Raw genomic sequence first — 26,440 nt, forward strand, 5'->3', positions numbered from 1 at the left:
GCTGCAGTTCAGATTTTATGAGGTGCTCCACGTAGAGATCCATGGCTGGGCTCCCCTCGCTCTCCGGAATGCCCGTGATGCGTACGTTGTTGCGGCGGGAGCGTCCTTCCTGGTCCTCAAGCCTCTCGAACATGCGCTTGTTTTCGGCCTCTAAGTGCGACACTTTTTGGAGCAGAATGTTAGTCTTTCGCCAGATCAGCGGTCACCTGCTCAACCTCCGTGACTCTGGCGGTCATTTTCTGGAAGTCAGCGCGGAGGAGCGTCACGTCCGTGGAAATAGACCCCACCTTCGTTTGCACTTTAGTCAGGGCAGCCATGATATCCTCTAGGGTCACTTTAGGCGGGCCGGTTGTGTCGGGGGCCTTCTCTGCCTGAGCATGGTGCTCCTTCAGCGGGGGAGAGTCTTTGGTGTACGCATATTTGTCTAGTTTCCCTTGCTGCTGCGCCCTACTCCTCTTTCCACTCATGACGGAGCCGGGGGACAGGAGGCGCCGAGGGCTGATCGCGCCACGGCACAGGGAACTGAGCCAGTCGCCTTTTCACCCCACGCTAAGCCCAAGGCGTCGTCGCCACCTCTCCGGCGCGGGGGCAGGGCACTCTCCGGACAGTACACCAGCTATACACCCACCAGCACTCCGGGGCTCCTACAACTGCGTGTACTGGCATGGTCCACTCTTCCGCTCCCCTCGTGTGGCGCGTCGCGGTCCCGCCGATCACCGCCTCCGTACCTGGTTCTTGGAGGCGGCAGTCGCACTCCACACTGCGCAGTCCGGGCGCTGCTGGTCACTATTCAGGCTCTTTCACCAGTTTCCGGGCAGCCAGGCCTCCAGTCGTGACTTTTGCAGGTGTAGCGGAGCCGCCAGCCCCCCAGCGATGCGGCGGCTCCCCCGATGCTCCGGGGGTCCGAAAGGGGCGTGGGCATCCGACGCGACAGGCAGGCTCCAGTCGAGCGGCCCCCAGGCTGAAGGGACCGGGTCACTGCGGTCCCGGGTCTCGTGGGCAACACCCGGGTCGCGCGTCCCAAATCGAGGTCCCGGCTTCCGCCGAGGCGATAGGCCGCAACTACCGGAGCGGCGCCGGCCGCCTCACGGACAATGGGGAGACTTCGGAGTGGTACCGCTGGGCGCCGCTTCGTCGCGGGGTCACAGGCTCGGACTTTGGACTCGGAGCAGGGCACGGATCAGTGGGCGGATGGCGGCGGAGACGGCCTCACCCCCGGAGCTCCCTCAGGCTGCGGCCATTACGATCGGCAGCTAGCCACGCCCCCTCGATCACATTTTTAATCAAACCTGGGCAGCACATGTGCTGCTCTGCGAAGCATGCTGTATTGAGTAAGGGATTTGAAACTCTGCCCACTCCCCGCACATATTTTTCATTGGCTTGTGTCATTGTCCTTTGTAAATGCTGGCTTCTGATTCCTTAATCGCTTTGTTAGTCCCTCCTTAGTACCGCCATGTCTTCATTTGAACCCTCCATGAGGACTACTGCAGGCACGACGTGCTTCCCTTACATTCAGCGCGCCATGCGTGCTTTCACTTTCCAAGCAACCGGGACATAGGCGGACGCTTCTTTGAAATGCCATAGGTCTCGCATTTAGGAGAGTTTGAGCTATTGGCATGGTAAATGCCAATAGCTTACACTCTCATAAATGCGAGACCTATTGCATTGCAAATATTTTTTGTTGTTGTCAAAGCCCCCATGCCGCACTTTCACGATCATGAAGGCCGCGCCACTTTCTTTAGAAGAGCTGTGTCTAAGGAAAGGTGCTGGGCCGCTATTAAACTGAAGCCGCGGCATGGGGGCTTTTACAAAAAAAAAAAAAGCATTTGTTTGACAAACAGATGCTTTTTTTGTGTGTAGAAGCCCCCATGCCGCGGTTTCACTTTAATAGCGACCATGCACCTTTTGTTAGACAACTTTTTTAAAGGGAGGGGCATTGCCTTCATGCACGTGAAAGTGCGGCATGGGGGCTTTGACAAAAAAAAAATATTTGCAATGCTGTAGGTCTCGCGTTTGCGAGAGTTTAAGCTGTTGGCATTTATAATGTCAATAGCTCAACTTTGTAAATGTGAGACCTATTACATTGCAAATGCGTGTTCTTCTGCTTACTACAACATACAGCGTGAGACAGTCTGTTAACTTCTCTGTGAGTAACTGCATTTTCCTCTTTCACAAGGAGCACATCCGCACACAAAAAGTTGTTGCCTTCAGTGTCAGGAATGTGTGGGGGGGGGGTTTCAGACCTCAAAAAATTTTTGGCTGTTAGAATTGTTTCTTTCATATATTCGCAAGAGCCTAGCAACTCCCTCGGCTGCTGTGTTTTACAAAACATGTATGGAGAAAGACAAAAGAGTGACAGCCAACATCAGACCAATTGACTTTGCCAATGCTTGTTCATCCTGATAGTGTTTCAGAGCAAAGGGTGAGTAAAAGCCTGAATTCTTTAAGCTAAAAGCCAAGTGGGTGCTGCAAATAACACTGGAGAGGAGTCTACATTGTGTGGGTTCACTGGCTGACAGGTAATATTTGGTGTTTTTTTGTTTTTGTTTTTGAGCCAGCCTGCTTTTATGATTGGTGCCATTCCCTGCACGTCTCAGCAGTCAAAGTCAATAGGTCTGACTTATAAATCAAAATGCAAGCCAGACCTATGAGCTTGACACTGCTTGTTCCTAATACAGTAAAGGCAACCCGTTATGTACACATTGAAGCAATAAGAATATTTTGTGCTCTGGCTTCCTAACACAGCTGTCTACATATCCTATTGTTCCCAGTTATTTAAAATACATCCCAGAGGAGTGTTACTCTCCTAACACATGCTATTGGCTGGTTGGTGCGTCATTCCTCCATCTATGGTGTGCTTGCATTGCAGTGTATGAGTGGCTATTTTACATCTGAAAGACACACAACAGATTCATCACACATTGAATTATTTATTTTCTAGATAGATTGTATACAGAAAGAAATCGCTTTTTCTTTTCTTTCACCAAAGTACGTTTTTCTTTGATGGTTTAGTCAGGACTGGAAATGCATGCCAGACTAGTTGCTTTACCAATGTTTGTTTTTTCCTTGTTATTTTTGTATGCGATTCGTTGTACTTTGTATAAATGGAAAGTAGAATGTAGTAATATTATGATTTTGTAGGAAATGAAACAGTTGAAACCGACCATGGTTGAGTAAGTAGGGTATGTTTAGCATCCTCTTTAACAATCCACACATTGTTCCAGGACCTTGTCTGTCCAAAGTAGAACGGTTTATGCGTTTGATTTGATACTGTATTGTGCACAGTTGTGAACATGAGCACCTTTTATCATGGTACAAAACAGGCCCTTTAAAATTATTTTCAAAGATGTTTGATTTGTACATAATAACTTTCTGATACAAACTTCCTGTTACAACAAGATTTGAAATGGTTTAAATCAAAGCATAAGACTTGTCCTTACATAGAGCATTTTTGTTATTTATTAATTTTTTTGCAGACGGTAATGTGTGAGGGATTTGGGGATTGTTTAGGGAGCTGATATAGCAGCCAAAATAATATTGTATTATGTACAACCAGCCTGGTACCCCAGACAGATGACTTCACAAGCTCAACCTTACTGACCTACTGAGAACTGGGGATGTAATTAGGACGGTCTATTCTAGATGCATTTGTTATACAATGCTTTTTTGATTGAAACAGTAAGGACGTGTCAAACCAGTTTTAAAAAAGGCAGGTGCCTAAATAGAAGGATAAACCTTGGTGCACGTCATCTACATAGGCAGTGGTATAATATGTTGTTTTAAAGGACTATTATAATGTTTTGCCTCTGGTGCTTCTAATAAATGCATAAAGTAAGTGATTTCTTTATCCTTCCACTTTCGTTTTATTGAGTCTCAGCGTGACATAGTGATGTCAGCATGCAAAACTGTGAATAAACGGTACCGATATACACAGTATAAGCATTATTTGAGTTGTTTTCATTCTATCTAGCTTTGTTTAGAGCTTATTTCATCTACACCGAAAACATACACAGACAGGAGCTTCTGGTCAGCCCCTTCCTAACTGCTTTCTTTGGCTAAACACTTTCACCCATATTACTGAAGACATTGTCTTTCACATTTTACAATCAAGGGATACATTTGCGCAATAAGTATTGAAGCACATTGAGGAGGCCTCGTGATTGTTGAGAGAGCGGTTTCCCTGTTTCGTGTAAAGTAAATGTAAAAAGATATCTGCAAGGCATTAGGCAGTGATTTTCCCAGGCTAATTTTACTGTATTTTGGTAATAATATAGAACATGACCACTGCAATGTAGTAATAAAATACGTGTTTGATTGTGTGATTATTAGGGCAGTTGCTCTAAATGACGTTAGTGAGCGTTATTTATTTTCACCATCATGGCGTAATATATTAATTACACGGTGTAGTTAGTTAGGTCAAAGTTTCGATACGAAATGCTTTTTTTTGTTTACCTAATAACTTTGGTGCTGTTTGACAAATCTTTCCAAAAACAAAGTTCATCCTCATTAGCTTCCTCTTGGAAAGTTTCCGTTTGATGCGTCAAGCTGGGGCCTAGAAAAATGGGCCCCGGATACTCAAACCTTTTTTCCATGTTAATTCCCATTGTGATTGTGAGGAGCGATACAGAAAAAACAGCTCAACAGAATAAGTCCAAATTTACACAAAGTTAGACTTTACTCAGAAAGAGTGTTTTTTTTGTTAGTTTATGTAAATCCGTTAAGCAGTTTTCGTGAAATTTGTGTTTAAATTATAGTGATGTTGTGGCGGTTGGTTTAGCAGGGCTCCTGCTGTTTTCCTGCGGTACCGCAATTTCTCTCCTAAACAAGGAAGTGGTTCTGTATGTATAGTAAGAGCACCCATGTGGCCAAGTCGCAACCCCTGTCAGGTCGCAATTGTTTATTCTAGTTGGATAGCTTTGTCGCCTCCTGGCCAATAACCTAAATAACATTTGTTCAGTGAACTTTATACTTTGTACTGAATGTTCAAGGTGTCGTGATAGTGTGCCTACAAAGTTTAAATATAAGCAATGCATGTGGAAATGTAAAATCTGATTCTTTCGTTTTTTAATTAAGCTGTGCCTCATCCATTTTCACCCCTGCCCTGTTTTCAGCCTGGCTCTATCCTTGACACCGCACCTGCATCAACATTGGTAAAGAATCTAGATTGGGACATTGTAGGCTGTGTAAACATGCAAAGTCAGCACAAAAGAACAGCTGATGTCTGCACTGGGTTTTCTTAACAATGGTAAAGCCTTAGATAAAGTTGTTCAGATAGCCCATCTTGTTGTGCAGCTTCAGGACGCGACAGTTACACAAGACACCAAGGTTGTTGATTCTTACCGATTGTCTCATTTGTGTGTTCTTCCCAAAGCTCTATATACCTCTGGGCGTCCCTTGTCTGTGATCTTTGCTATAAAAACCCATGTGTCCATCGCTCAGTGTGCTCTCTCCTTGAGTATCTCTATGGTACTTGTCGGATCGAGTCCCATTCATTAATGCTTAATAAATTACCTATGGTTTGAACTTCGCTCCAGTGTCGATTCCTCCTAACTTGTTAAGAACCCATGGACAAAGTGGTGACCCTGCACCAGCAGATTAAAATTAATCTGCTCCACAAATTGGTGCCCAACGTTGGGCTCCATCACGGGCTTGCAGTCGAACCGGGGGAGGAGATCGGGTCGGTAAGACGAACTTCGCTGAGGAGCGTCCCACCTGAGGAGACTAGTGTTGCTCGTGGTCTAAGGTGATTTTTCAGCTTTCCGACACTGATCTTCCTGGCGGTTGCTTGCCTTGACTGTGACCTTCGGACAGTCATTTTTGGATCAGGGAGGATCGACAGGTGGGAGTCGAAGACTTCACATAAGTTAAATCTGTATTGAACCGGTTCATTCGGTTAGGATTTGCTTAGTATTTGCTTGGTTTGGTATTTGTCTGGTATCTGCTTGATATTTTGAAACTTAGACTCTGTTTTGCAACTTTCTATTTGTTTTGACTAACATTTTTCTTAACAGTTAATGTGAGAATATTTTTTAATTCTCTCTGTTTATAAGTTTTTAATATCTTATATACCATGCCTGTACTTAGCACCCTTTGGAAGTTTTGTTGTTGCTGCTGCGATAAGCAGAGCATTTTGGAAGCAAGTCAGCCGGCGCCACCAGAAGGTACGCCGAATTTTGAGGTGTACATCAAATATGGTATTTGTCCCATCATATATAATACATTGTGGAACAAATATATGAAAGGGGATCCCCAGTTGCAATGGCCATTAGAGGGAACTATGGACCCTCAAAAACTCGTGTATCTAGAGAAACGATTGTTTTTAAAGAAAGTTAGACCAGCTATGTTTGATAGTTTGCATATGTGGAGGAAAGAAGTGAAGGAGCGGCAGCTCAAGGCAGAGACGGTACAAAGGAACAGGAAAGGAAGACCGAGTATCAAAAGTATAAAGAATTGAAGGATAAGGAAGTTCAGGAGAAAAAGGAATGTTTAGATAGAGAGCATAGATTATTAATATCTAAAGAATATATAGTTAGACCAACAGTAGCAGTTCAGGTCCACCAAGAAGATGTGGATTCAGACCTTGATGGATTAGTGATTGAACGACCCCCGCCCACATATGTGCCCTTAACACCTCTTCCCCCTGGACCACCAAATGTCACCCCCCTTGTACCCCCGGCTCCCCCTCCTTTGCCCGCGGTTGTCCAGCTCCCTATTTTTTAACCAGTACCGGTACATTCCTTACCCACTCCAGCCCAGGCCACTGCACCACCATCCCAGGCCTCTGCGCCTCCACCTCAGGCCACTGCACCCGAAATGACCGATGATCCTGTACTTTCTGTATCTGTCCTGACCCCTTGAGTTCTTTGTTCTACTGTACCTCAAGTTCGTCAGGATGTGATAAGGTTGATGGTATTAAATTGGTTAAGTGATCTAGAAATGGAAGTAGAAGAAATGATAAATCAAATACAGGATTTCTCTGAGGGTCTAAGGAAAGCCGTACTCTGACTGGAATAGGAATTTTTAGGATAGTTTGAATCCTATCTTTAAATACTCAAAAAGAAGTCAGGGGACTTATTGGTATTACTTCCTACTGTAGACAGTGGATCCCGAACTTGTCACTTATCATCAAACCTCTTTTGTCCCTTGTTACTAAAGACACTCCCTCTCCTCTACCATGGACATCTGAATGTCAGGAAGCATATCAGCAGCTTTGTGCATCCCTTTGTTCTGCTCCAGTGTTAGGCACTTCAGACTATGCAAAACCTTTCATACTATATGTACATGAGAGAGAAGGATGTGCATTGTCAGTTTTGACACAACTATAACGTAATAAGCATCGCCCATGTGCTTATTTCTCAGCTGTATTAGACCCAGTGGCCAGAGGACTCCCAGGCTGTCTCAGAGCGGTTGCCGCCACAGCGATTTCTATACGACAATCTGACGGAATAGTGTAGAGTAACAAGCTAATGGTCATGGTACGACATTCTGTGGATGCACTCCTGAATCAGACTAAGACACAACACTTGACTAGCGCTAGACTCCCAGGATACGAACTTACGATTTTGGCACCTCATATCACACTTAAGAGATGTTTGACATTGAACCCAGCTACATGGTTACCTTTGCCAGCTGAACAAACTCAAGATTTACACGACTGTGTTTTTCTCACAGAAGAACAGACTAAGGGAAAAATAGATCTAAAGATACACCATTGTTAGACCCTGAGGGAGAACTATGGGTGGACGGCTCTTGTTTAAGATTACCTGATGGCACCACCTCTGCATCCTCTGCCATAACTACATTACAGACTGTGGTAGAAACAGCCCGTATCCCACAAAAATCTGCCCAAGCAGCTTAACTCATTGCACTTTTGACGGCTTGCAAACTCAGTCAGGGATTAAGAGTGAACATTTATACGGACAGTCAGTATGCATTTGGTGTGGCACACAATTTTGGCAAGCTTTGGAAGGAACAGGGATTCCTCCCCTCCCATGGTTCTAAGATATAACATGGTGAATTGGTAAATAGTCTTCTTACTGCCTTGACATTGCCTAAGAGTGTAGCCATTATCAAATGTGTTGCCCACAAGAAAATTACAGATAAGGTGGGACAAGGAAATGCTTTTGCTGACGAAGTTGCACGAGATACTGCAAGTGCACTCACAAGTAAAATGCATGTACTGCGATCTCAAGCTGAAAGATGGGAAAACATGTATATAGAGATTAAGGACATACAGCAATCAGCCACTGAACAAGAAAGGGCAGAATGGCAAAAGAAAGGAGAGTTAGATGATGAAGGATGTTGGAGGTCAAAAGATATGTCAAAAAGGAAAGTGCACTATGCCTATGTATTGCCTTTTGTGACTATGGCTCATGGACCTGCTCACGTTAGTGCCAAAAACATTATTTCCCAATTAGATCCAGTCTGGGATAGTCCGCCGCTCATTCGGAAAACGGCTGAGCATTTGGTCAAAAATTGTATGATATGTTTCCAGCACAATCCTGGGAAGGGAGTATCAACCCCTACTGGTGGATTTTCTCCACCTCAGGTTCCTTTTGAAGCACTCCAAATGGTCTACATTCAATTCTCTGTAATAATTTAAAGTATGTAGTAGTTGTGGTTTGTTCCTTTAGTAAGTGGGCCGAGGTCTATCCCGCCAAGGACAACACAGCCTTGACAACAGCCAAAAGTTTGTTATAGGAGTTCTTCCCCCGTTTCGGAATTTGTAGAGTTTTATGGAGCGACAACAGCCCCCACTTTACTGGCCTGATAATAGAGTACCTAATTATCCCCAGGTAGCGGGTTTGGTAGAAAGGTACAATGCCACCTTAAAATTGAAACTAGCAAAAATACAGGCAACAACGGGCCTTAATTGGCCAGATGCTTTGCCTTTAGCCTTGTTATCTGTTTGTTCCATCCCACATAGTAAGATTGGACTTTCTCCCTATGAGATTGTCTTTGGTAGGCCTATGAATATATGGGGACCTCCAGGACCAAATATAATCAAAGAAAAACAGTACCCTGTTTTGAGTGATTATCCGAAAAACGTGACTGAAAAACTGTCTCTGATTCATCAGCAGGTGCATGAAGCTATTCCAGACAAGTCGGAGGGTCCGGCTCATGGTCTTCAACATGGCGATTATGTTCTTATAAAAGACTTCCAGCGTTCTAAGAATTTGGAGCCTCGTTGGAAGAATCCGGAGCAGATCCTGCTTGCGACTCGAACTGCTGTCCGTGTCACCAACAGACGTCATTGGATTCACGGAACACACTGCAAGCGAATCCCAGCAACTGGTCTCCAGCCAGAGGCAGAAATGATCTGAAAGATATCTTACAGACACAGAAAAGTGTTGCTCCTATGAATGAAGATACTTTGTTTCCTGATCAAACTACGCCTTCAGTAACAAGGTATGATCTACGACCAAGGAAGGGAAGGAGCAGATAGAGGTACCGGAGGACCAATTTCAATTAGTGGAACAGTTCGGCTGCGACACGGTGGGATCGCAGAATCGGCTGAACTAGGTTCAGAGGGGATTGTGATACGTGTTCAGTGGTGCCTGGATCTCTTTCCGACCTGTGGTTGTATTGATACCGAGAAGGAGAGATGCAGAAATTGGGATCTAAGTTGCAGTTGCGAAACAAAGACAAGACTCTGTGTATGGTGACTCTGATCATACTATTGATAATATTGGCAGCAATTTTTTGGAAATGGAGAAAGTGACTCCAGCCCAAACACTATTGGCTGCTACTACTCCTGTCCCCACAGAACATATTTACTTTACTCTTCCCTACCATGAACAGAAACACCGAATGTCCTACCTCAATAACCCTTTCATACAAATGCTACATCATACCCAAAATGCTACGAACATCACCAACTGCTGGGTATGTGGAATGATGCCAGCTCATCAGAAGAAGGGAGGAACGCCTTTTATCCACTTGCCATTCTCACATAATGGCTCCTGTAGAGCCTGGTTTGCATTATTATGGGCCTCTGGAATTAGTCACAAGGTTTTTGCTGATGTAGGTAGACTCAATGCCCAGCTCAACAGGGTTTGTTACCCCGATGAAGGAGATCCCCAAGCCAAAGGAACTGTATCAGAAATGGAGGAGTACCGCAGAGGGAATTCCTCCACCAGATATGTCTTCCCCAACACTCGAACAGCCAAGGGTAATGGACCTCCTGTTATCGCTGTAACCAGAGCCCGAGCAGAACTTTGTGTGAGGAGTATTGGCAGTACTCCCGTGGGAAAAAGTGACTGTACCACTGTTTTAAATATTACTGGAACGAACAATAGCACGTTTTTTATCTTCCCATAACACTCGCTTCATTTGTGGAAACAAGGGTTATTATCATCTACCAGTCAGTTGGTCTGGCATCTGTTACGTGTCTTTTCTGCTTCCCCCTGTGTTCTTAGCACCTGCCTCTTATCACAAAGACCAGAAATTGTTTAATGACATTTCTTTAAATAGATACAAAAGGACCATAAATAGCGATGAAGTACATCAGACTGATACAGCCTTGCAGCAATATGTTTATTTTAATTTGGGACTCTTTTTCTTTGTTGGTGCTGCCCTAAACAGTAGAAAGATTAGACGCCTAACCCGAGTGGTAGAATCAGTGACTAATCAGACAGCAATGGCTCTTGGAAATATTACAGAACAGCTCCAAATTACAAGGATTGTAACTCTTCAAATTAGAATGGTCCTTGATGTAGTGCTCGCCGATCGTGGTGTAGCATGTCTCACCATCGGTAGTAGCTGTTGCGTGTTCATACCTGACCACGCCCCTTCTGTCTATGACGCCATTTCCAAATTCAAGACCAAGGAACATGGTTCTGGTCTGAGTGGTTACAGGGACTTCTCTCCACTTGGGGTAGAAAATATTAATGGGAATAGTAATTATAGGAGCCATCTTTCTAACTTGATGCTGCTGCATTCAATGTGCCCCTATGATATGCACTAATTGTATAAATGTTTGAAGTAGTATTAAACCTTCCCCAGTTAATGTTCATGAATTGAATCGAGAAAAGATGATGCCCACTGAAATTCACGAACTTATGAATATCAATACACAGGATTAATACATGTACCTTTTAGAATGAATTCAGCACAGCTGAAAAGGAAGGACTGTGGACATGTAAAATCTGATTCTTTCGTTTTTTAATTGAGCTGTGCCTCATCCATTTTCACCCCTGCCCTGTTTTCAGCCTGGCTCTATCCTTGACACTGCACCTGCATCAACATTGGTAAAGACTCTATGCAGCCTACAATGTCCCAATCTAAACATGCAACGTCAGCACAAAAGAACAGCTGATGTCTGCACTGGATTTTCTAAATAATGGTAAAGCCTTAGATAAAGTTTGTTCAGATAGCCTATCTTGTTGTGCAGCTTCAGGACGCGACAGTTACACAAGACACCAAGGTTGTTGATTCTTACCTATTGCCTCATTTGTGTGTTCTTCCTAAAGCTCTATTTACCTCTGGGCGTCCCTTGTCTGTGATCTTTGCTATAGAAACCCATGTAACCATCGTTCAGTGTGCTCTCTCCTTGAGTATCTCTATGGTACTTGTCGGATGGAGTCCCATTCATGAATGCTTAATAAATGACCTATGGTTTGAACTTCGCTCCAGTGTTGATTCTTCCCTACTTGTTAAGAATCCGTGGACGAAGTGGTGACCCTGCACCAGCAGATTAAAATTAATCTGCTCCACATGCAGAGTCAGAGAAATTTATCCTGCATGGTCACGCACGCAAATGTTTGTCAAAAGTCACTGTGTTTTAAAGAGAAGGCTACTTAAACGTGAGCATGTAAACGGTTAAGTTTCTAACGGGGCTTAACCTGACCACGTAACAGCTAGGTGAACAGCTATTTCGAATGCTGCAGATTTGAAGTTAATATTTTTTAACTTAGAGGGGTAGAAGATCGTTTAAGGCAATATGAATGTCATTGTGAAGTCGAATGAGTAAAATATCAGGGTTTTCAAGACCAACATAGTCTTCATGTTTGCACAGTTTATTATTACAGCAGGGTTGAAGTTTTTCCAAAGCGATCATTTGGCTCTGTTTCTGATGTATTTTATTATCTAGTATATTGATGGAAAATGGAATGTCAAACTGCTCTGTTCAGATGAATTGAACAGGCGACTCTAGGAGGTCTTGTTCTAGAGATGACCATAATAGAGCTAGCAGGTATCCAGCCTGATGCGTAGGCTTTGTGCTGAGTATGTTTAAGTTAAAGAATTCAAGGTAATTTAGAATGATTTTTTCTGTAGTGGATGGTTTCTGGCTACAGATTTAGTGCACCTAAAGTATTCCGAGTTGATCTTCTATAGCAAAGAGTCAGAATTCTATCACTACTGGTGAGAGATTAGAAATAGAGGTATTTGGTGGCTATTAACATAAAATGTATTTTGGTAATTTTACCTTTATATGACTACACTGGTCTTGCTGGCCAGAATGTATGGAGTTAGATTTTTTGTAGCTTCTAATGTGTGATGAACTATGAAGCCACTCCTCTGTGTGCAGGATTAACCCTGTCTGAACAGCGTATTCTGATCACTCCCCCATATGTAATTTGGCAAAACATTTGGCTGAGTCTGCACATAGCCAATTTTCTTTATCCATATTAAGTCAAGAGCATAGATAAAAAAATAGTTCTCAAATGTGGTCTGTTTTTTGCCGCACAAGCATTTCATTTAGCCAAGTATTATTATTGTGGCACCAAGAGGCAACCGATAAGGCTCTTCATAGTAAAATGACAAGGCAAGGTTTACGGTCCTGTGGAATAATTTAGTATTGATGGAAAACTTGATAACATAGACTCTGAGGAATAATTTCACGTACTATCTTTACATGAAGTGGCAGAGGACGGTGTGTCGGTAATTGATCTAGCAGAGTGTCAGACTGCTGGACGAGGACTGGCACAGTCAGACTTGCTTTAAATGCCAGCTTATCAATGGAATGTTTGCTGTTGAGCTAAGGTACAGCTGTCCTAAGATACCCGACTGCAGGTTGGCACATTAGGAACTATTAAAAAACTAGACTGCAAGGAGACCTAAATAACGGCGCTAGAGGGCGCGCTCAATGATTCACTCTAGAAAGTGTCTACTGAAGGAGTCCACAGTCGGTTTCCCACAGGTGGAAGCTATTATAGTGTGTATTGGTGATGGAGGCCAAACCTAAATCATTTAGTGAAGAACTAAAAAATGGAAAAAAGACTGTAAAAGAGATGCAGTTAACCAAAACACTCGGGCAATTTCGAGGGTAAACAAAAAAATGACAAGAATTCAAATGAAATAATAGATTCACCAGACTGCATTAATAGATATTCAACTCGTGCAAACTCTCAAACAAGCATATAGCGCCATAGGTTGGAGTATTCCAATTTGCAGCCAAGCACATCAGGACCAATGCTAAAAGTAGACCCCAATTAGAACAAAACGGCAACTATTACATTTCACATTCGAAGATACATTCAAGAGAGCGAGTGCTGAAGGTGTCCACAGTCTACCCCCCCACAAGTAAAAGTCATTGTAGTAGTTGTTGGTGGTGGAGGTCAAACATAAATCTTCTAATGAAGAAAAAAAAAATCGAAACCATATGCCATTAAGCATAAACTGAAAACGATCTCAAGGGGATACCAAAAAATCACAAGAATACAATTCAAATAATAGATTCACCAGTTACCGAGCAGCAATTGATTCAAACAAAAAGTGGTAGGGCGGGTGGAGGGGGTGTGGGAGGGGGGAGTGTGGGAGGTGAGTATGGGGGTAATAATAAAAAAAACACTTACCTTAAGCTACCGGCCGCCTCACACCTTGGTGTTCCTATGCTTCCTTGTCCCAGCAGACACTGGGACAGCATCAGAGACTCCCTGTTCAATCCCCGCGCTAATATCATGCTATTACCAATAGCACGAGAACGGCGCAGGGATCGGACTGAGCAGGCTGGGTTACCGCTCGCTCAGCCATAGGGAGTATGTTCTGTTTCTCCAACCCAGCTATGCAATACAGCTCGGTTGGAGAAACCTAACAACACGTTTCTGTTTGGCCGGCCTAAGACTGCCAGCCAAACAGACATGCGCACCTAGAAGTGCACATACCACTTAATTCCTCCTCCCTCCTGTGGCCCAGCCCAGCCCCTCCCTACACATACTGCCTCAGACAAAAGCTGAAAATCAAACAATAATAATATATTGTTTTATTTTTCAGTTGCTGGCTCTGAGCCAGTGAGGTAAGCTTCTCTGCCATTAAGGAGGAGCTGCTGCTGCACTAATATTCAGCAAATGCAAACGCACACTGACATACGGAGACCTTGATAAACACGTTCAGGTACTGGTACTTGTGATACTGACTTCTGCATGTAGGAATATCACAGCTATATTCCTGCACTACTTCTAAGGGGGCCTTCATGATTTACTCCAGCACTATTTTACTTTGTTAGTTCAAGTCCCCTCAAATTCTCATGGGTCAAAGATCATGACATCACTTTCTGTAATGTCATTGGTTCAAACTTAGAGGTCATATAATACCACTTTTCATGTAATATTGAGGGAAAACGATATCCAGCAGGAATGTTATTGAAATGAGAAAATGAATCTGTTGACAGTACTGGCAAGGGTGGCATCCTGATTAATGTGTTCAATCTGAAAATACTCTACTTTCTTTTTTGATAGGGTTACCAAAAGCTGCGGTTATCAGCCACTTCCAGACACTGAAAGGAGCCGCTGGAATATGGGCGTTTGGGGGAACGCCAGAGGATATCATTTATGTCCCGCTCCCTTTGTACCACAGTGCAGCTTCCTTGATTGGCGTAGGTGGATGCATACATCTAGGTAGGTTTTAAAATATTTTTAAGTGATTGTTTTCAAATTGTTTTGATAGTCAAATGTTCGGCTGTCACATTAAATCTGTGTTATTTCTCATTGGTGCCTAAAAATATCCTTGAACAAAATGAGTGTCAGTCGTCGGTACAGCAGACCTCTTGGAACGTAGAGTGAATGTTGCAAACATTTTATGGAATGACATGGCGCTTTAGGTAAGAAAGTGTAATGGATTGCTTGAGTGGGGCAAGGGAAACCAGAAGGTGCTTGGTTTCTGCCTGAGTAGAAGTATTCGAAGGTCTGCTCATTATGGTCTGGCTTGACAGTGCAGCTATCGGCAGACAATTATGTGAACATCTCTAGAGAGGAGGTTTAGCCCCACCCACCTTTTGGGAGCCCAGAGTACATGCTTTGATTGGGCAGAAGTTGTGTACTTCCACAGGAAAAAATGCTTGCCTCCCACACAGCTGTGATCATTTTGTTTATTCATCCAGCTGCCTAAGCTTGAACTTGCAGGGCCACACTCAACGTGGAAATGTTATTAAAGTGTCTTAGCTAACTAGATAATTTATGCTGTTTTTCTGTGGCAGCCGGACAAATGGGTCGAGGCATTCATGAACATACATGAATGTTTAGGTCTTGCTTGACAGTGCAACTGTCACTTGACCTTTTAACCTATATCAATATTATTCTACAGTTTTTTGCTTCAACTAAAATACATATCTATTCCCATGTTGTTTATCGAAATGCTTCACATTAACACACCACATTCAGTTAAAGCCAGCCCTATTGGGATTGCCAATACCTGTTTTAGTTGTCATAAGCTTCTTGAGACTGGTATTCCGTTTAGAGACAGAAATTAGATTAACTGGAAACAAATGAAAAATCTTCCCCCTTGACTGTCGACACTACTAAAAATGTTTTAATTAACACGCAGCAATAGCAAAATGAGCGTCAGAGTCTTACCCACACTCACACTGTTAATGATTTCCATCCTTAAAATATATTTTTCTGTTGGAGGTGATAAAAGTAAACTTGGGTCATATAGAGGTGGTAGTGACACATAATTCCCTAATGGGATCTTGGGGGGGCAGCCGAGCACGGTGAGGTCTGCCCCCCGGGCAGATTGGGAAGGGGGGGGGGGGGGCTAGCCGGCGAGCAGCCATTTTGTATATTTTTTGGGCTACATTTGGGACTAGCCCAATTGTAGCCCAATATTTGTATTTGCAGCCCAAGGGGTATTTAGGCGATTTTTGCGCTTCCCCAACCACCATTTTAGGTTTGGTGACCTGGTGGCTGGGACCGTGGACCTAGTTAGGTTTTTTGTAGGTGGTTGACAGTTGGCCGGGATTGGCTGTAGTTTTTTTTTATATGTTGGTAGTTTATGAGCAGGAGCAGGGAAAGGGTAACCAGGTAGGATAAGTTTAGATTAGAGGTTGGTTAGTTACAGTAGCACAAAGGCAGGTAGGGATTAGGGTCAGGGGAGATTAGGATTTGGAAATGCTACATTGTGTAGGATTGGGTAAGATTATGGTTATGGAAGGTTATGTTGGATTTTGTGGGTTGGGGGATCTGGTGTGGGGATCATAGGGGTGGGGGGAGGAACAAGGGGTCAGGAAATTCGTGTATAGTGAGGTTTTAGTTTTAGAAGGCAGTTGCCAAGGGTTGAAATTGTGATATGCACCTGTTTCAATAAAGCGGCCTTTTTCGCACACAGAAGGTGGTCTCGTGTCGGCTTGCTCCCTCCCCCCCTTTATCTCCCAAACACAGTGTGAAGATTTTGACCTTTTTAGGTTTTAATTTTGACTGGGTTTTAATAGCAAATCCAGTCTGTACCGTTCCCAGATCGGGATTTCTTCCTCAAGTCCACAACCTCATTAATGCATTTCCTGTGTAGCACCTAAGCGTGCAATAGGTCAAGATGGCAGTAAGAACCTTACCATACACTTTCACTCCTAAATTGAACCTGCTAAGAAGACAGGCATGTAGTCCGTGTAATGACTCCTGCTATGAGTAGTCGTCAAGGACCTTGGGTATTAGAAATAGGAATACCTCTTCTGTGGGCTATGCTCATGCTGTAATGAGACACTTAGTGGGCAGAAAATCTGAATTTCAACCACCCAGCAACCCACAAATGGTTTTTAAAAGTTGAGGTATGGTACATGGCATGTGTGAACAGATTGTCTCAGTCTTGAAAGTGTGCTGATCGTTTGTCAAATCACTAGTCTTTGTGGCAGCTGACCTCCATTTATTCAGGAGTGACCTCTTTTGCTGGCAGAGTTAGGCATAATTTCAACCTTTAAATGAAATCTCTGAATATCTAGCAGTCCAGCACAGAAAACGTATTTTGAGTTGGGAAACAGTGCCCTTATTGGTGCAAAATGTAATTCACTCTTTGACTTTGTGTTAAATATAATGATTAATATATAGTTGACTTCATGCTGACTCATGAGACTTAGTCTGGAAAACATCTTCAATTTGCACTCCTGTTTATGCAATACATAGATGGCCGTGCAGATCTGCAATCAGTTCATCAAGATCCCAGTCATTTATTGGTGAAATTATCGCTGCATCTCAAACCTGCTCTACAACTCATTAAGAGAAAAAGAAAGATCCCCATTTGAAAGGAGGTCAAGTCCTTGTATTTTGTCCTGATGACCGACATTCCTCTCAGTAAATAATAAAAGCCATCTTCCACAGTATGTGCCTTCTGTGGAAATTGAGGTTTTTCCAAATTGTCATATTAGATCTGCAATCTAAATCCTGTTATAACCACGGCAGGGAATGTTAGAAACCGCCATACTACTGGTACCAGCACCCGAGAGCGATGCAAAGTCATACTAATGTCAACACAGCACTAGACCGATGCCTGTTAACCGAACGCAACACTGGAACAGTACTTCCCCTACGTCTGGACAAGCTTGTTGTGACCCCCAAGTAAGTAGCATGTTTAATGAGAATAGTATGCAATAGAATCCACACTGATCACCCTCAACCTTACATATGATGTAGGGAGTAAATGCAAAATCTATGGTTTTAGCATCTGATCGCACAGTCCAGTTTTTGTGCAGGTTGTAGTGTTCATTGACCCTGCTACTTTGGTAGGAATGACTTTAGATTGTTCACTCAGATTTACTTTCAAAGTATGGGGGAAATTATATGAATAATTGTTATAATCTCAGTATCACAACTAAGATTCCCACCCTTACCCTTTGGACCGCTGATTACCTTCCCAGACTTCCCAAGACATAAGACAAGCTCTTTTCTTTTTTTTTTTTTTTTTTGAAACCGTTTATTGCAATCTCAAATATATACAGGTATGGGCCTACAACCTTCCGGCCGGCCGCTAAAGTGACAGAAGCAAATGACATACATACAATGAGGCACTTGGCTTTGCAGAGACGATAAAGCAGGAGGTATCAACAACGTGGGCCACATGACTCTGAGCCCACAATACGGTTTCGTTTTATACAACACAACAACATAAAACCACACCCGCAAGGCAACCCGCGATCAAAAATAACAACACGTGCTCCTCCAGTGGGGGACCCCAACCATCCAAAGAAATCCAGAGAGGGGAAGGGAAACAGATCCGGGACTGGGAGAACAATGTGCCCGGGGCTGAGGGAGGGGGTCAACTAGGGGGATGGAGCTGGTGAAGCGGGAGGCAACAACGGCGGCTCGCAAATACCCCCGCGGTAGGCGTTCCAGGGGCCCCATATCTTCACCCATGCCCCAGGCTTACCCCGCGCCACATACACCACCTTTTCTCGGAACATGCACCAATCCATGTGTTCTTTCCAGGCCGACACCGCCGGGGGCCTCTGGGATCCCCACAGTTGAGCAATGTCACGTTTAGCTATCATATATCCCAGAGTCACCCATCGCGTCTGCGGAACAGAGTAATCGGTCGGTTCCCACACATTCAGCAAGCATCTCCTCGCTTCAGGCAACAGCGCGACATGTGTAACCGCTCGCAGGACCTCATGCACACCACGCCAGAATCGCTCCACCCTCGGACATTCCCACAGAATGTGCAAAAAAGTCGCCAAAGCACCACACCCACGCTTACACAATCCATCCTCGGCATAGCCCATACGCAGAAGCCTTGGCTCCGTCATATACACCCGGTGGAGTATCTTAAGCTGGACGAAGCGAAGGCGAGCCGGGATGGCCACCTCCTTCGGAGATGCCACCGCGGAAATCCAGTCCTCGTCGTCCAACTCCAGCCCATCGGCAACCCAAGCCTCGCGGAGGCCAGTCAGTAAGCCCGAGCGGTCATTTATCAATTTCTTGTAAATGAGGGAGATCGTGCTGTCCGGAACGTGGCCATCTAGCACTCTATCCTCCAGGGGGGAGGACTCCGGGATGGAGGCCACGTCTGGGAAGACGGAACCCAGTGCGTGACGGACCTGCAGGTAGCGAAAGTATTCACTGCCCTGCAGCTGAAACTCCGCCTGCAGCGTCTCGAATGTTTTGAATCCTCCCCTCGTCCAGAGATCTCCCACTGTACTGATGCCTATCATGTCCCACCTCTCGAAGCCCTTCGAGGTCCACAAAGAGCCCAGCCTCTCCGACGCATACAACGGTGACGCCCGGGTCAAACGGTCCTTCCATCCCATAGCTGCATTAGCCGCGTGCCATACTCGCACCATGACACGCGTGGGTCCCGTCAAGCGGGAATCTGGCACGCTGGTGTAGAGCGCTCGATTGTAGTCGCCACCGGGCAGGAGCATTTTGTCCATTTCAAATGCCGGGTTTAGGGCGGGCCCATAGAAGCCGTGATTAATTGCAGCTAACTGGGAGGCCCAGTAATACCGCTTAATATCCGGGAGGGCAATCCCTCCGTCGTACCACGGGAGCGTCAATTTTGCCAGGGCTATACGCGGCCTCCCGTCCCAAAACAGACGGCGCTGTAAGCTTTCCACCTCACGGAAGTAGCGCGCCGGGACCAAGTCCATAGTGTTCTGAAGAGCGTACAGAAAGCGCGGCAGTGACATCATCTTGAACAATGCCGCCCGGCCGAGCGGCGAAAGCGGCAAGCGCCGCCAGCGCGCGACGTCCTCCTTCAGGCGCTGGAGGGGGGGGAAGCAAATTTCGCTCGTAGCGGGCCACCGGGTCCAGCGTAATATAGACCCCCAGGTATCGAAATCCCTGCGAGGCAATCTGGATCGGACAGCCCCGAGGGAGGACAGGAGCCTCCCCGGAAAGCACATAGACACAGGATTTAGCCCAGTTGATGACAAGGCCTGAATTACGGCCGAAGGAGCGCAGAACATCGACCAGGACAATCAGTGATTTGCGCGGGGAGGCTAAGTACAAAAGGATATCGTCAGCGTAGAGGGACACGCGGTCCTCATACTCGGGGGTCCAATGGAGACCTCGGATAGAAGGGTGCCACCGCAGCCACTCCGCCAAGGGTTCCAAGGCCAGTGCAAAAAGGAGCGGCGACAGGGGACAACCCTGTCGCGTGCCCCGTCCCAGCACTAATGGGGCCGAGACTCGACCATTCACCACCACCTGTGCCAATGGGTCCGAGTATAACAATTTGACCCAACTGATGAATCCCGGGCCAAATCCGAATTTCGCCAGCATCGCCCAGATGTAGGGCCATTCAAGCGTGTCGAACGCCATGGTGGCGTCCAAGGACGCCAAGATGGCCGGCTCCCGCACGAACGGAACACGCGCGAGCACCCCGTGCAAGCGCCGCAGATTAAGGGCCGTATTGCGATGGGGAATAAAGCCGGACTGGTCTTGGTGGACCAAATCGCCCACCACGCCGACCAGCCGGTTGGCGAGCACCTTGGCGAGGATTTTAGGCTCCGCGTTCAAGAGCGAGATAGGCCGGTAGGATGTAACTCGGTCTCGCGGTCTCCCCTCCTTGTGGATAACCACGATGGTAGCCAGACGCTGGTCCGGCGGGAGGGATCCCCGCGAGTGGGCCGCAAGGAACATTGCGCGGAGGTGGGGTGCCAGTACATCCGGTCGCAGTTTATACAACTCGATAGGAATGCCGTTCGGGCCCATGGCCTTGCCAGAAGCGACCGAGCGGATGGCGAGGGCAATTTCGTCCGAGGTGGGGGCGGCATCCATCAGCTCCCTGTCCTCCATTGAGAGGGAGGGCAGCGCGATGTCACGCAGCAGGGCATGGGAATCCTCCTCCGGGCAGGGAGAAACCGGGGAATATACCTCGCGGAAATAATCCGCGAAGCAGGAGACAATGCCTTCCGGCTCAGTAACACGTACACCATCCATTCTCTCAATCAGCGGGACCACACGACTAGCTCTCTCCTTCTTATCCAACCACGCAATCAACTTGCCAGCCTTATCACCCACATCATACAATCGCCCCTGTTGCTCTCTGCTGAGGCCCCTGGCCGCCTCCGTGACAAGGGACCTATAGGCCGCCTGCTTAAGGTGTAGAACGTGCAGCGCAGCGTCAGTCACCCCACTCCCCAGATCACCCTCCAGTTCAGTAATTTCGGCCTCCACCCGGGTCACCTCCTCCTGTGCGCGCCTCCGGGCATGGGAAATAAAGGAGAGAGCCTCCCCTCTAAGCACTGTCTTGAAAGCCTCCCACAGGGAGATGGCCGACGGGACAGACCCCACATTCTCCTCAAAATACCGTTGCAAGGATTTAATCAAGCCAGCACGAATAGTGGGGTCGCGCAGGTACCAGGCATTGATTGGAGCTACCCTGCCCTCCCCCCTCGGGAAGACATCAACGTGCAACAGGAGTGGGGAATGATCTGAAATACCCCGCGCCAGATGGCGCACCTCCCCCACTCTCCCGGCATAGGCCGCAGGGACAAGGACATGATCAAGCCGCGAAAGGCTACCATGGGCCCCCGAATGGAAGGTGTATTGCAGCTGAGTGGGATGCTTTAGACGCCAACAGTCCACCAATCCCAGTGTGTCCAAAAGGCCAGACAGCCACGCTTGTGCCCGGGGGAGGTCCCTAGGGGGATAGCGATCCATAGTCCCAGAGGCCACCGCATTGAAGTCCCCCCCCCAACCACCAGAAGCCCCCCCGAAAGGTCAAGCAGGAGGCGTCCCAGGTCCGCAAAGGTGGTGGACTGTAACCCCGGTGGGACGTACACTGAGACAAAGACGACTACTTTGCCCTCCATTCTCCCCACCAAGACAGTGTAGCGTCCCCTCTCATCATGGCGCACCTCGTCTATTTCTAGCGGGAGCGAGGTCTTGACCATAATGCCCACCCCTCGTGAGCCTGATGTGAAGCCCGAGTGGGCCACCAAACGATAGCCACGTCGATTCATGGCACAAAAGGAGTTACCAATGAGGTGTGTCTCCTGCAAAAAAACCACATCAGGCGAAATCCGTTTCAGATATTGCAGGACCACACCCCGCTTAATCCTGTCACCCAGTCCGTTAACGTTCCAGGACAACAAAGTCAGGTCCCTACCCCCCATCACTTACAGAAGCCATCATTTGTCCCCCCGAGAGCATCTCAAAAACACCAATACAATAAAGGGTTTGCCTTGCGGTAGAAACGAACCACACCCCACCCCAACCCACCCATCCCAACAGAACTCCCCCCACCCTGCACCCCTGCATGAGCCCAAACAGCCCCCCCAAAGTGCAGTGTGCCTGTCGCCCCATAGAAAGAAAACTAACTAGTCCCCCAGAGGAGGAGGGAGATCCCCCAAGAGACCCCACACGACCTCCACAGGAGGGGAACTTACCCTAACAGTCAATGGTGACAATAACACAGTCCAGAGCAAGGCCTACCATTAGTCCCTCAGTCCTGATCCGGCGGGCCCTCCCCACCAACCGCTCCCCCCCCACCCCCCCGGCCCCGATCTCCGGGCAAAGTGTCCCGCCAGTCCCCGGCCGCCTCGGGACGATCAAAAAAGTGCGTGCGGCCATCCACCTCCACCCTCAGCTTAGCCGGAAAAAGCATCGCATATTTGAGATTCAGGTCCCGTAGGCGACGTTTGACACCGAGAAAGCTCAGTCTCTGCTTTTGGACCGCCGGAGTAAAGTCAGGATAGAAATTTACATCCATATTGTCAAGTCTGACCGGCCCTTGTAGCCTGGAAGTCTGCAGGATAGCGTCCCTGTCCCGAAAATTGAAAATCCGGGCGATGAGAGGCCTCGGAGGGGCTCCGGCCTTAGGCCTACCCCCGGGGACCCTGTGGGCACGTTCCACTGCAAAGAATTTACTCAGCCCCCGAGGCTGGAGATGGGTGAGGACCAAGTCCTCCACAAACAGATCCGCTGCCTCTGCCTCGCGTCCCTCCGGCACCCCGATAATGCGGACGTTGTTTCTCCGGGCCCGACCCTCGGAATCCTCCAGTCGACGATGCATCAGGGCGCTCGCCTGGCCAAGCCTGCGCACCTCCTGTTGGAGGGCCGCCACGTCAGATGTGAGGCCCGAGGTAGAGTGGGCCAAAGAATCGACCCGGTCATTTGTTTTTGACAGATCGGCTCTCACGAGGCCCACATCCACGAGGACCGAGTCGATCTTCTGCGCCAGAGTGTCAAAGCGCTGGTCCACCGAGGCCTTCATCTCGGCGATGGCGCCCATGACGTCTCGGAGGGTCAGGTCCGCGGGCAGAGCAGGAGCATCAGTCGGGCCCGTAGGGGACCTACGCAGCGCCTCTGGAGATCCCTTCTGGAGGGTGTAGCGGTCCATGTTGTTGGATTGATGGGCCGCGCCACGACGGGTCGACTTCACCTTGGCCCGGTCGCCATCTTGTTTTGTGGCCATGGTCGCGGTCCCCAAATCGAGCCAATCTCCTCAAAAAGGGGGGTAGACAATCCCGTTCAAGGGCTCTGGGGGGGGGCGACCACCGCTCCGCAGCACGGGCCGCAGCCGGCGGGCCGGCAGGGCACCCCAACGAGGCCACACCACCGCACACCGCCTCGCGACCCTACCTCGCCTGGCAGCAAGGAGGGCGCAAAAGCGAAAGTGAAAGTGCGGGGTGCGCGAGTCACCCAGCCTTGCCCGCCGCTGTTATTCACTTTGTCGCCCCGGATCGCCCCACCACTCCAGTACGGGGGGCCGGTGTGGAGAAGGCCGCAAACCTTAATCGGTGCTCCCGCCGGTGTCCGAGGTCCGAATTGAAAACGGAAAACGGGCGTCACCTCAACTCGGGTTCACAAACACAGTCCCCTCATCTAGGACAGGATTCGGTCAGGATTTATGCAGGAGGTCGCGGAGGTCCTCGGGAGCCTCGCACCTACGCGGCCATCTTGGGTGCGCGCTAGGCTCCTCCGTCGACAAGCTCTTTTCAATCAACTTTGTCACTGAGTTGTAGGTTAAAATGTATAATCTGCTGCGGGTAATCTCAATTTTTCATTGTCTGTAGGCAGTAATCTTTCACTTTTACACATTTATTTTGGTGGTATACCCTTCCTGCTTCGACAGCCAGCAACACAAAGCAGTAACTTTAAAGGGACCATGCGGTGAAGAGGAAAGGACAAACCTTTTTGCCTAGTGCTGAATCACTAACAATCACCAACTTGCATTCTAAAAAGTCCTTTGTTTGAAGATGTCGGCATGAGTTTTGAGACAGATTGTGATAACATTCACTGTGTGGATGTTGAAATGTAAAATCTGATTCTCTCATTTTTTGATTAAGCTGTGCCTCATCTGTTTTTCACCCCTGCCTTGCTTTCAGCCTGGCTCTATCCTTGACACCGCACCTGCATAAACCTTGGTAAAGAATCTAGATTGGGACATTGTAGGCTGTGTAAACATACAGTCAGCGCAAAAGAACAGCTGGTGTCTGCACAGGGTTTTTAAACAATGGTAAAGCCTTAGATACAGTTTACACAGATAGCCTATCTTGTTGTGCAGCTTTTGAATGCAACAGTTACACAAGACACCAAGGTTGTTGATTCTTACCAATTGTCTCATTTGTGTGTTCTTCCCAACGCTCTATTTATCTCTGGGCGTCCCTTGTTTGTGAACTTTTGCTATAAAAACCCATGTAACCATCGTTCGGTGTGCTCTCTCCTTGAGTATCTCTATGGTGCTTGTCGGACGAGGCCCCATTCATGAATGCTAATAAATGACCTATGGTTTGTACTTCGCTCCAGTGTCAATTCCTCCTTACTTGTTAAGTACCCGTGGACGAAGTGGTGACCCTGCACCAGTGGATTATTAATAATCTGCTCCACATGACCTCTTTAATAACTTTGGATTGTTTGTGTAGCACTCCTAGAAGTAGTTTACCACTGGCCCCATTATAGATACACACTTTCGGTTGTCACTCCAAATGTACATTGAGTGGCTTGGGCTTCACCAAGGCACTTTCTCAGGTCATGTGATTTAAATTGGCAATATCACGTCTACTTCTTCTTTTCTAATACATATGGTTCTAAAATATTTGGTAATCAGTAAATATTGCAACAATACAGATACAGTCATATTTATGGTTTTGCCAGTACTTATTTACCAGGGCATATTAAGTGAGCATGACCTTCAGCCATCCTATTTTGGCAACAGCTTTGCTAACTCATACTCTTAATGAGAAAAGGGAAACTACAAGTACCCACTTGATTAGTGCTATTATTTAAACGGTCCTTCTGTTTGCTATAGTAGAGCCCATGCATCAGAGGTTGCCATTTTCAAAATAGGTTTGTACCATGGATTGTTCAAGACCACCATACTTGTACAACCAGTAGAAGTGGATGCTGCCTTGAAATCCAAATAGGGCCATAGTTCAGGCTTTACTAAGAGGACCCAAAACTAACGCCAGACTAGTTTCCACTAGAGCCTATCAATGAAGTGGCGCTTAAGCCCAATGGTACTGCAAGCACGAGACCCATGTCTAAGCATACCCACCATTCTTAGGGAGTCTCATTGAGAAATTGATGAGTGGAATACTTGAAATAATCTCACCTTCTTTAACTACTCTGGTCCGCAATCCAGGCCATGTTTGTTTTTGCTCTTTGTGCCACCACAGAATGGTACAAACCTAATGCCTCACTTTAGTAGCCCTTTGTTGGTGTAGTCTCCTGGATTCTGCTGGTTCATGTGTTTGTGCTGTCCCCCTAGGCCATTTGTGGCTCCAGGATAAAGTTGGTAATGGCTCTCCGTGTCTTCAAGGTCCAATGATAGCCCAGCACATGTACTAAGAAGGCATAGAAACAGAGTATCACTTAAGTTATTCGTTTTCTTGCTATCTTGAAAACAAATGTTGACAAGAACAAAATAGGTAAAAAGAATGTTTTGTGTTTAGGTGATACCACCACAGCAAGAATTGAAGCTGAAACCTTTATTTAAGAATCGCCAGTTAATGGCGTGATTCTACCTTTGCTAGCCACGGAGTAACTGACTCCGGTCGAATCCCACTACAACAACGTTCTCCTCAGTATGTCATACTGAGGTTCTACATTACAGCACATCCCCCTCCCTTCTACTCAAAAGCAAAAACAAACTGTTGTATTTACCCCTCTGCTTTCCCCCTTGGTATTTTCCGTCCACCCCTCCATCCTATCCTAGGTTGGAATGTCCGGGAGCTCACCTTGGAATGTTGACGGGGTGCCTCCATTTCAGAGAGAGCGGATGACCTGAATAAAGTGACTCCTCCATCTTACTTCCGTGTCACTTTTAAATTACAATACTGGCGACGATCCTGTGT

The 26,440-nt window shown here is 46.7% G+C and overlaps 1 protein-coding gene across 1 annotated transcript in view; it reads left to right on the forward strand.

The window, feature by feature from the left end:
• Positions 1 to 26,440, forward strand: part of SLC27A6 (solute carrier family 27 member 6) — a 373,836-nt gene that overhangs the window by 113,002 nt on the left and 234,394 nt on the right. Inside the window, exon 3 of the mRNA XM_085632711.1 lies at positions 14,679 to 14,837. Coding sequence (XP_085488837.1) covers positions 14,679 to 14,837 — 159 coding nt within the window. The remainder of the gene's footprint in view (positions 1 to 14,678; positions 14,838 to 26,440) is intronic.

The sequence above is a fragment of the Triturus cristatus genome, chromosome 2_1 (assembly GCF_964204655.1).
Source record: "Triturus cristatus chromosome 2_1, aTriCri1.1, whole genome shotgun sequence".
Lineage (NCBI taxonomy): Eukaryota > Metazoa > Chordata > Amphibia > Caudata > Salamandridae > Triturus > Triturus cristatus.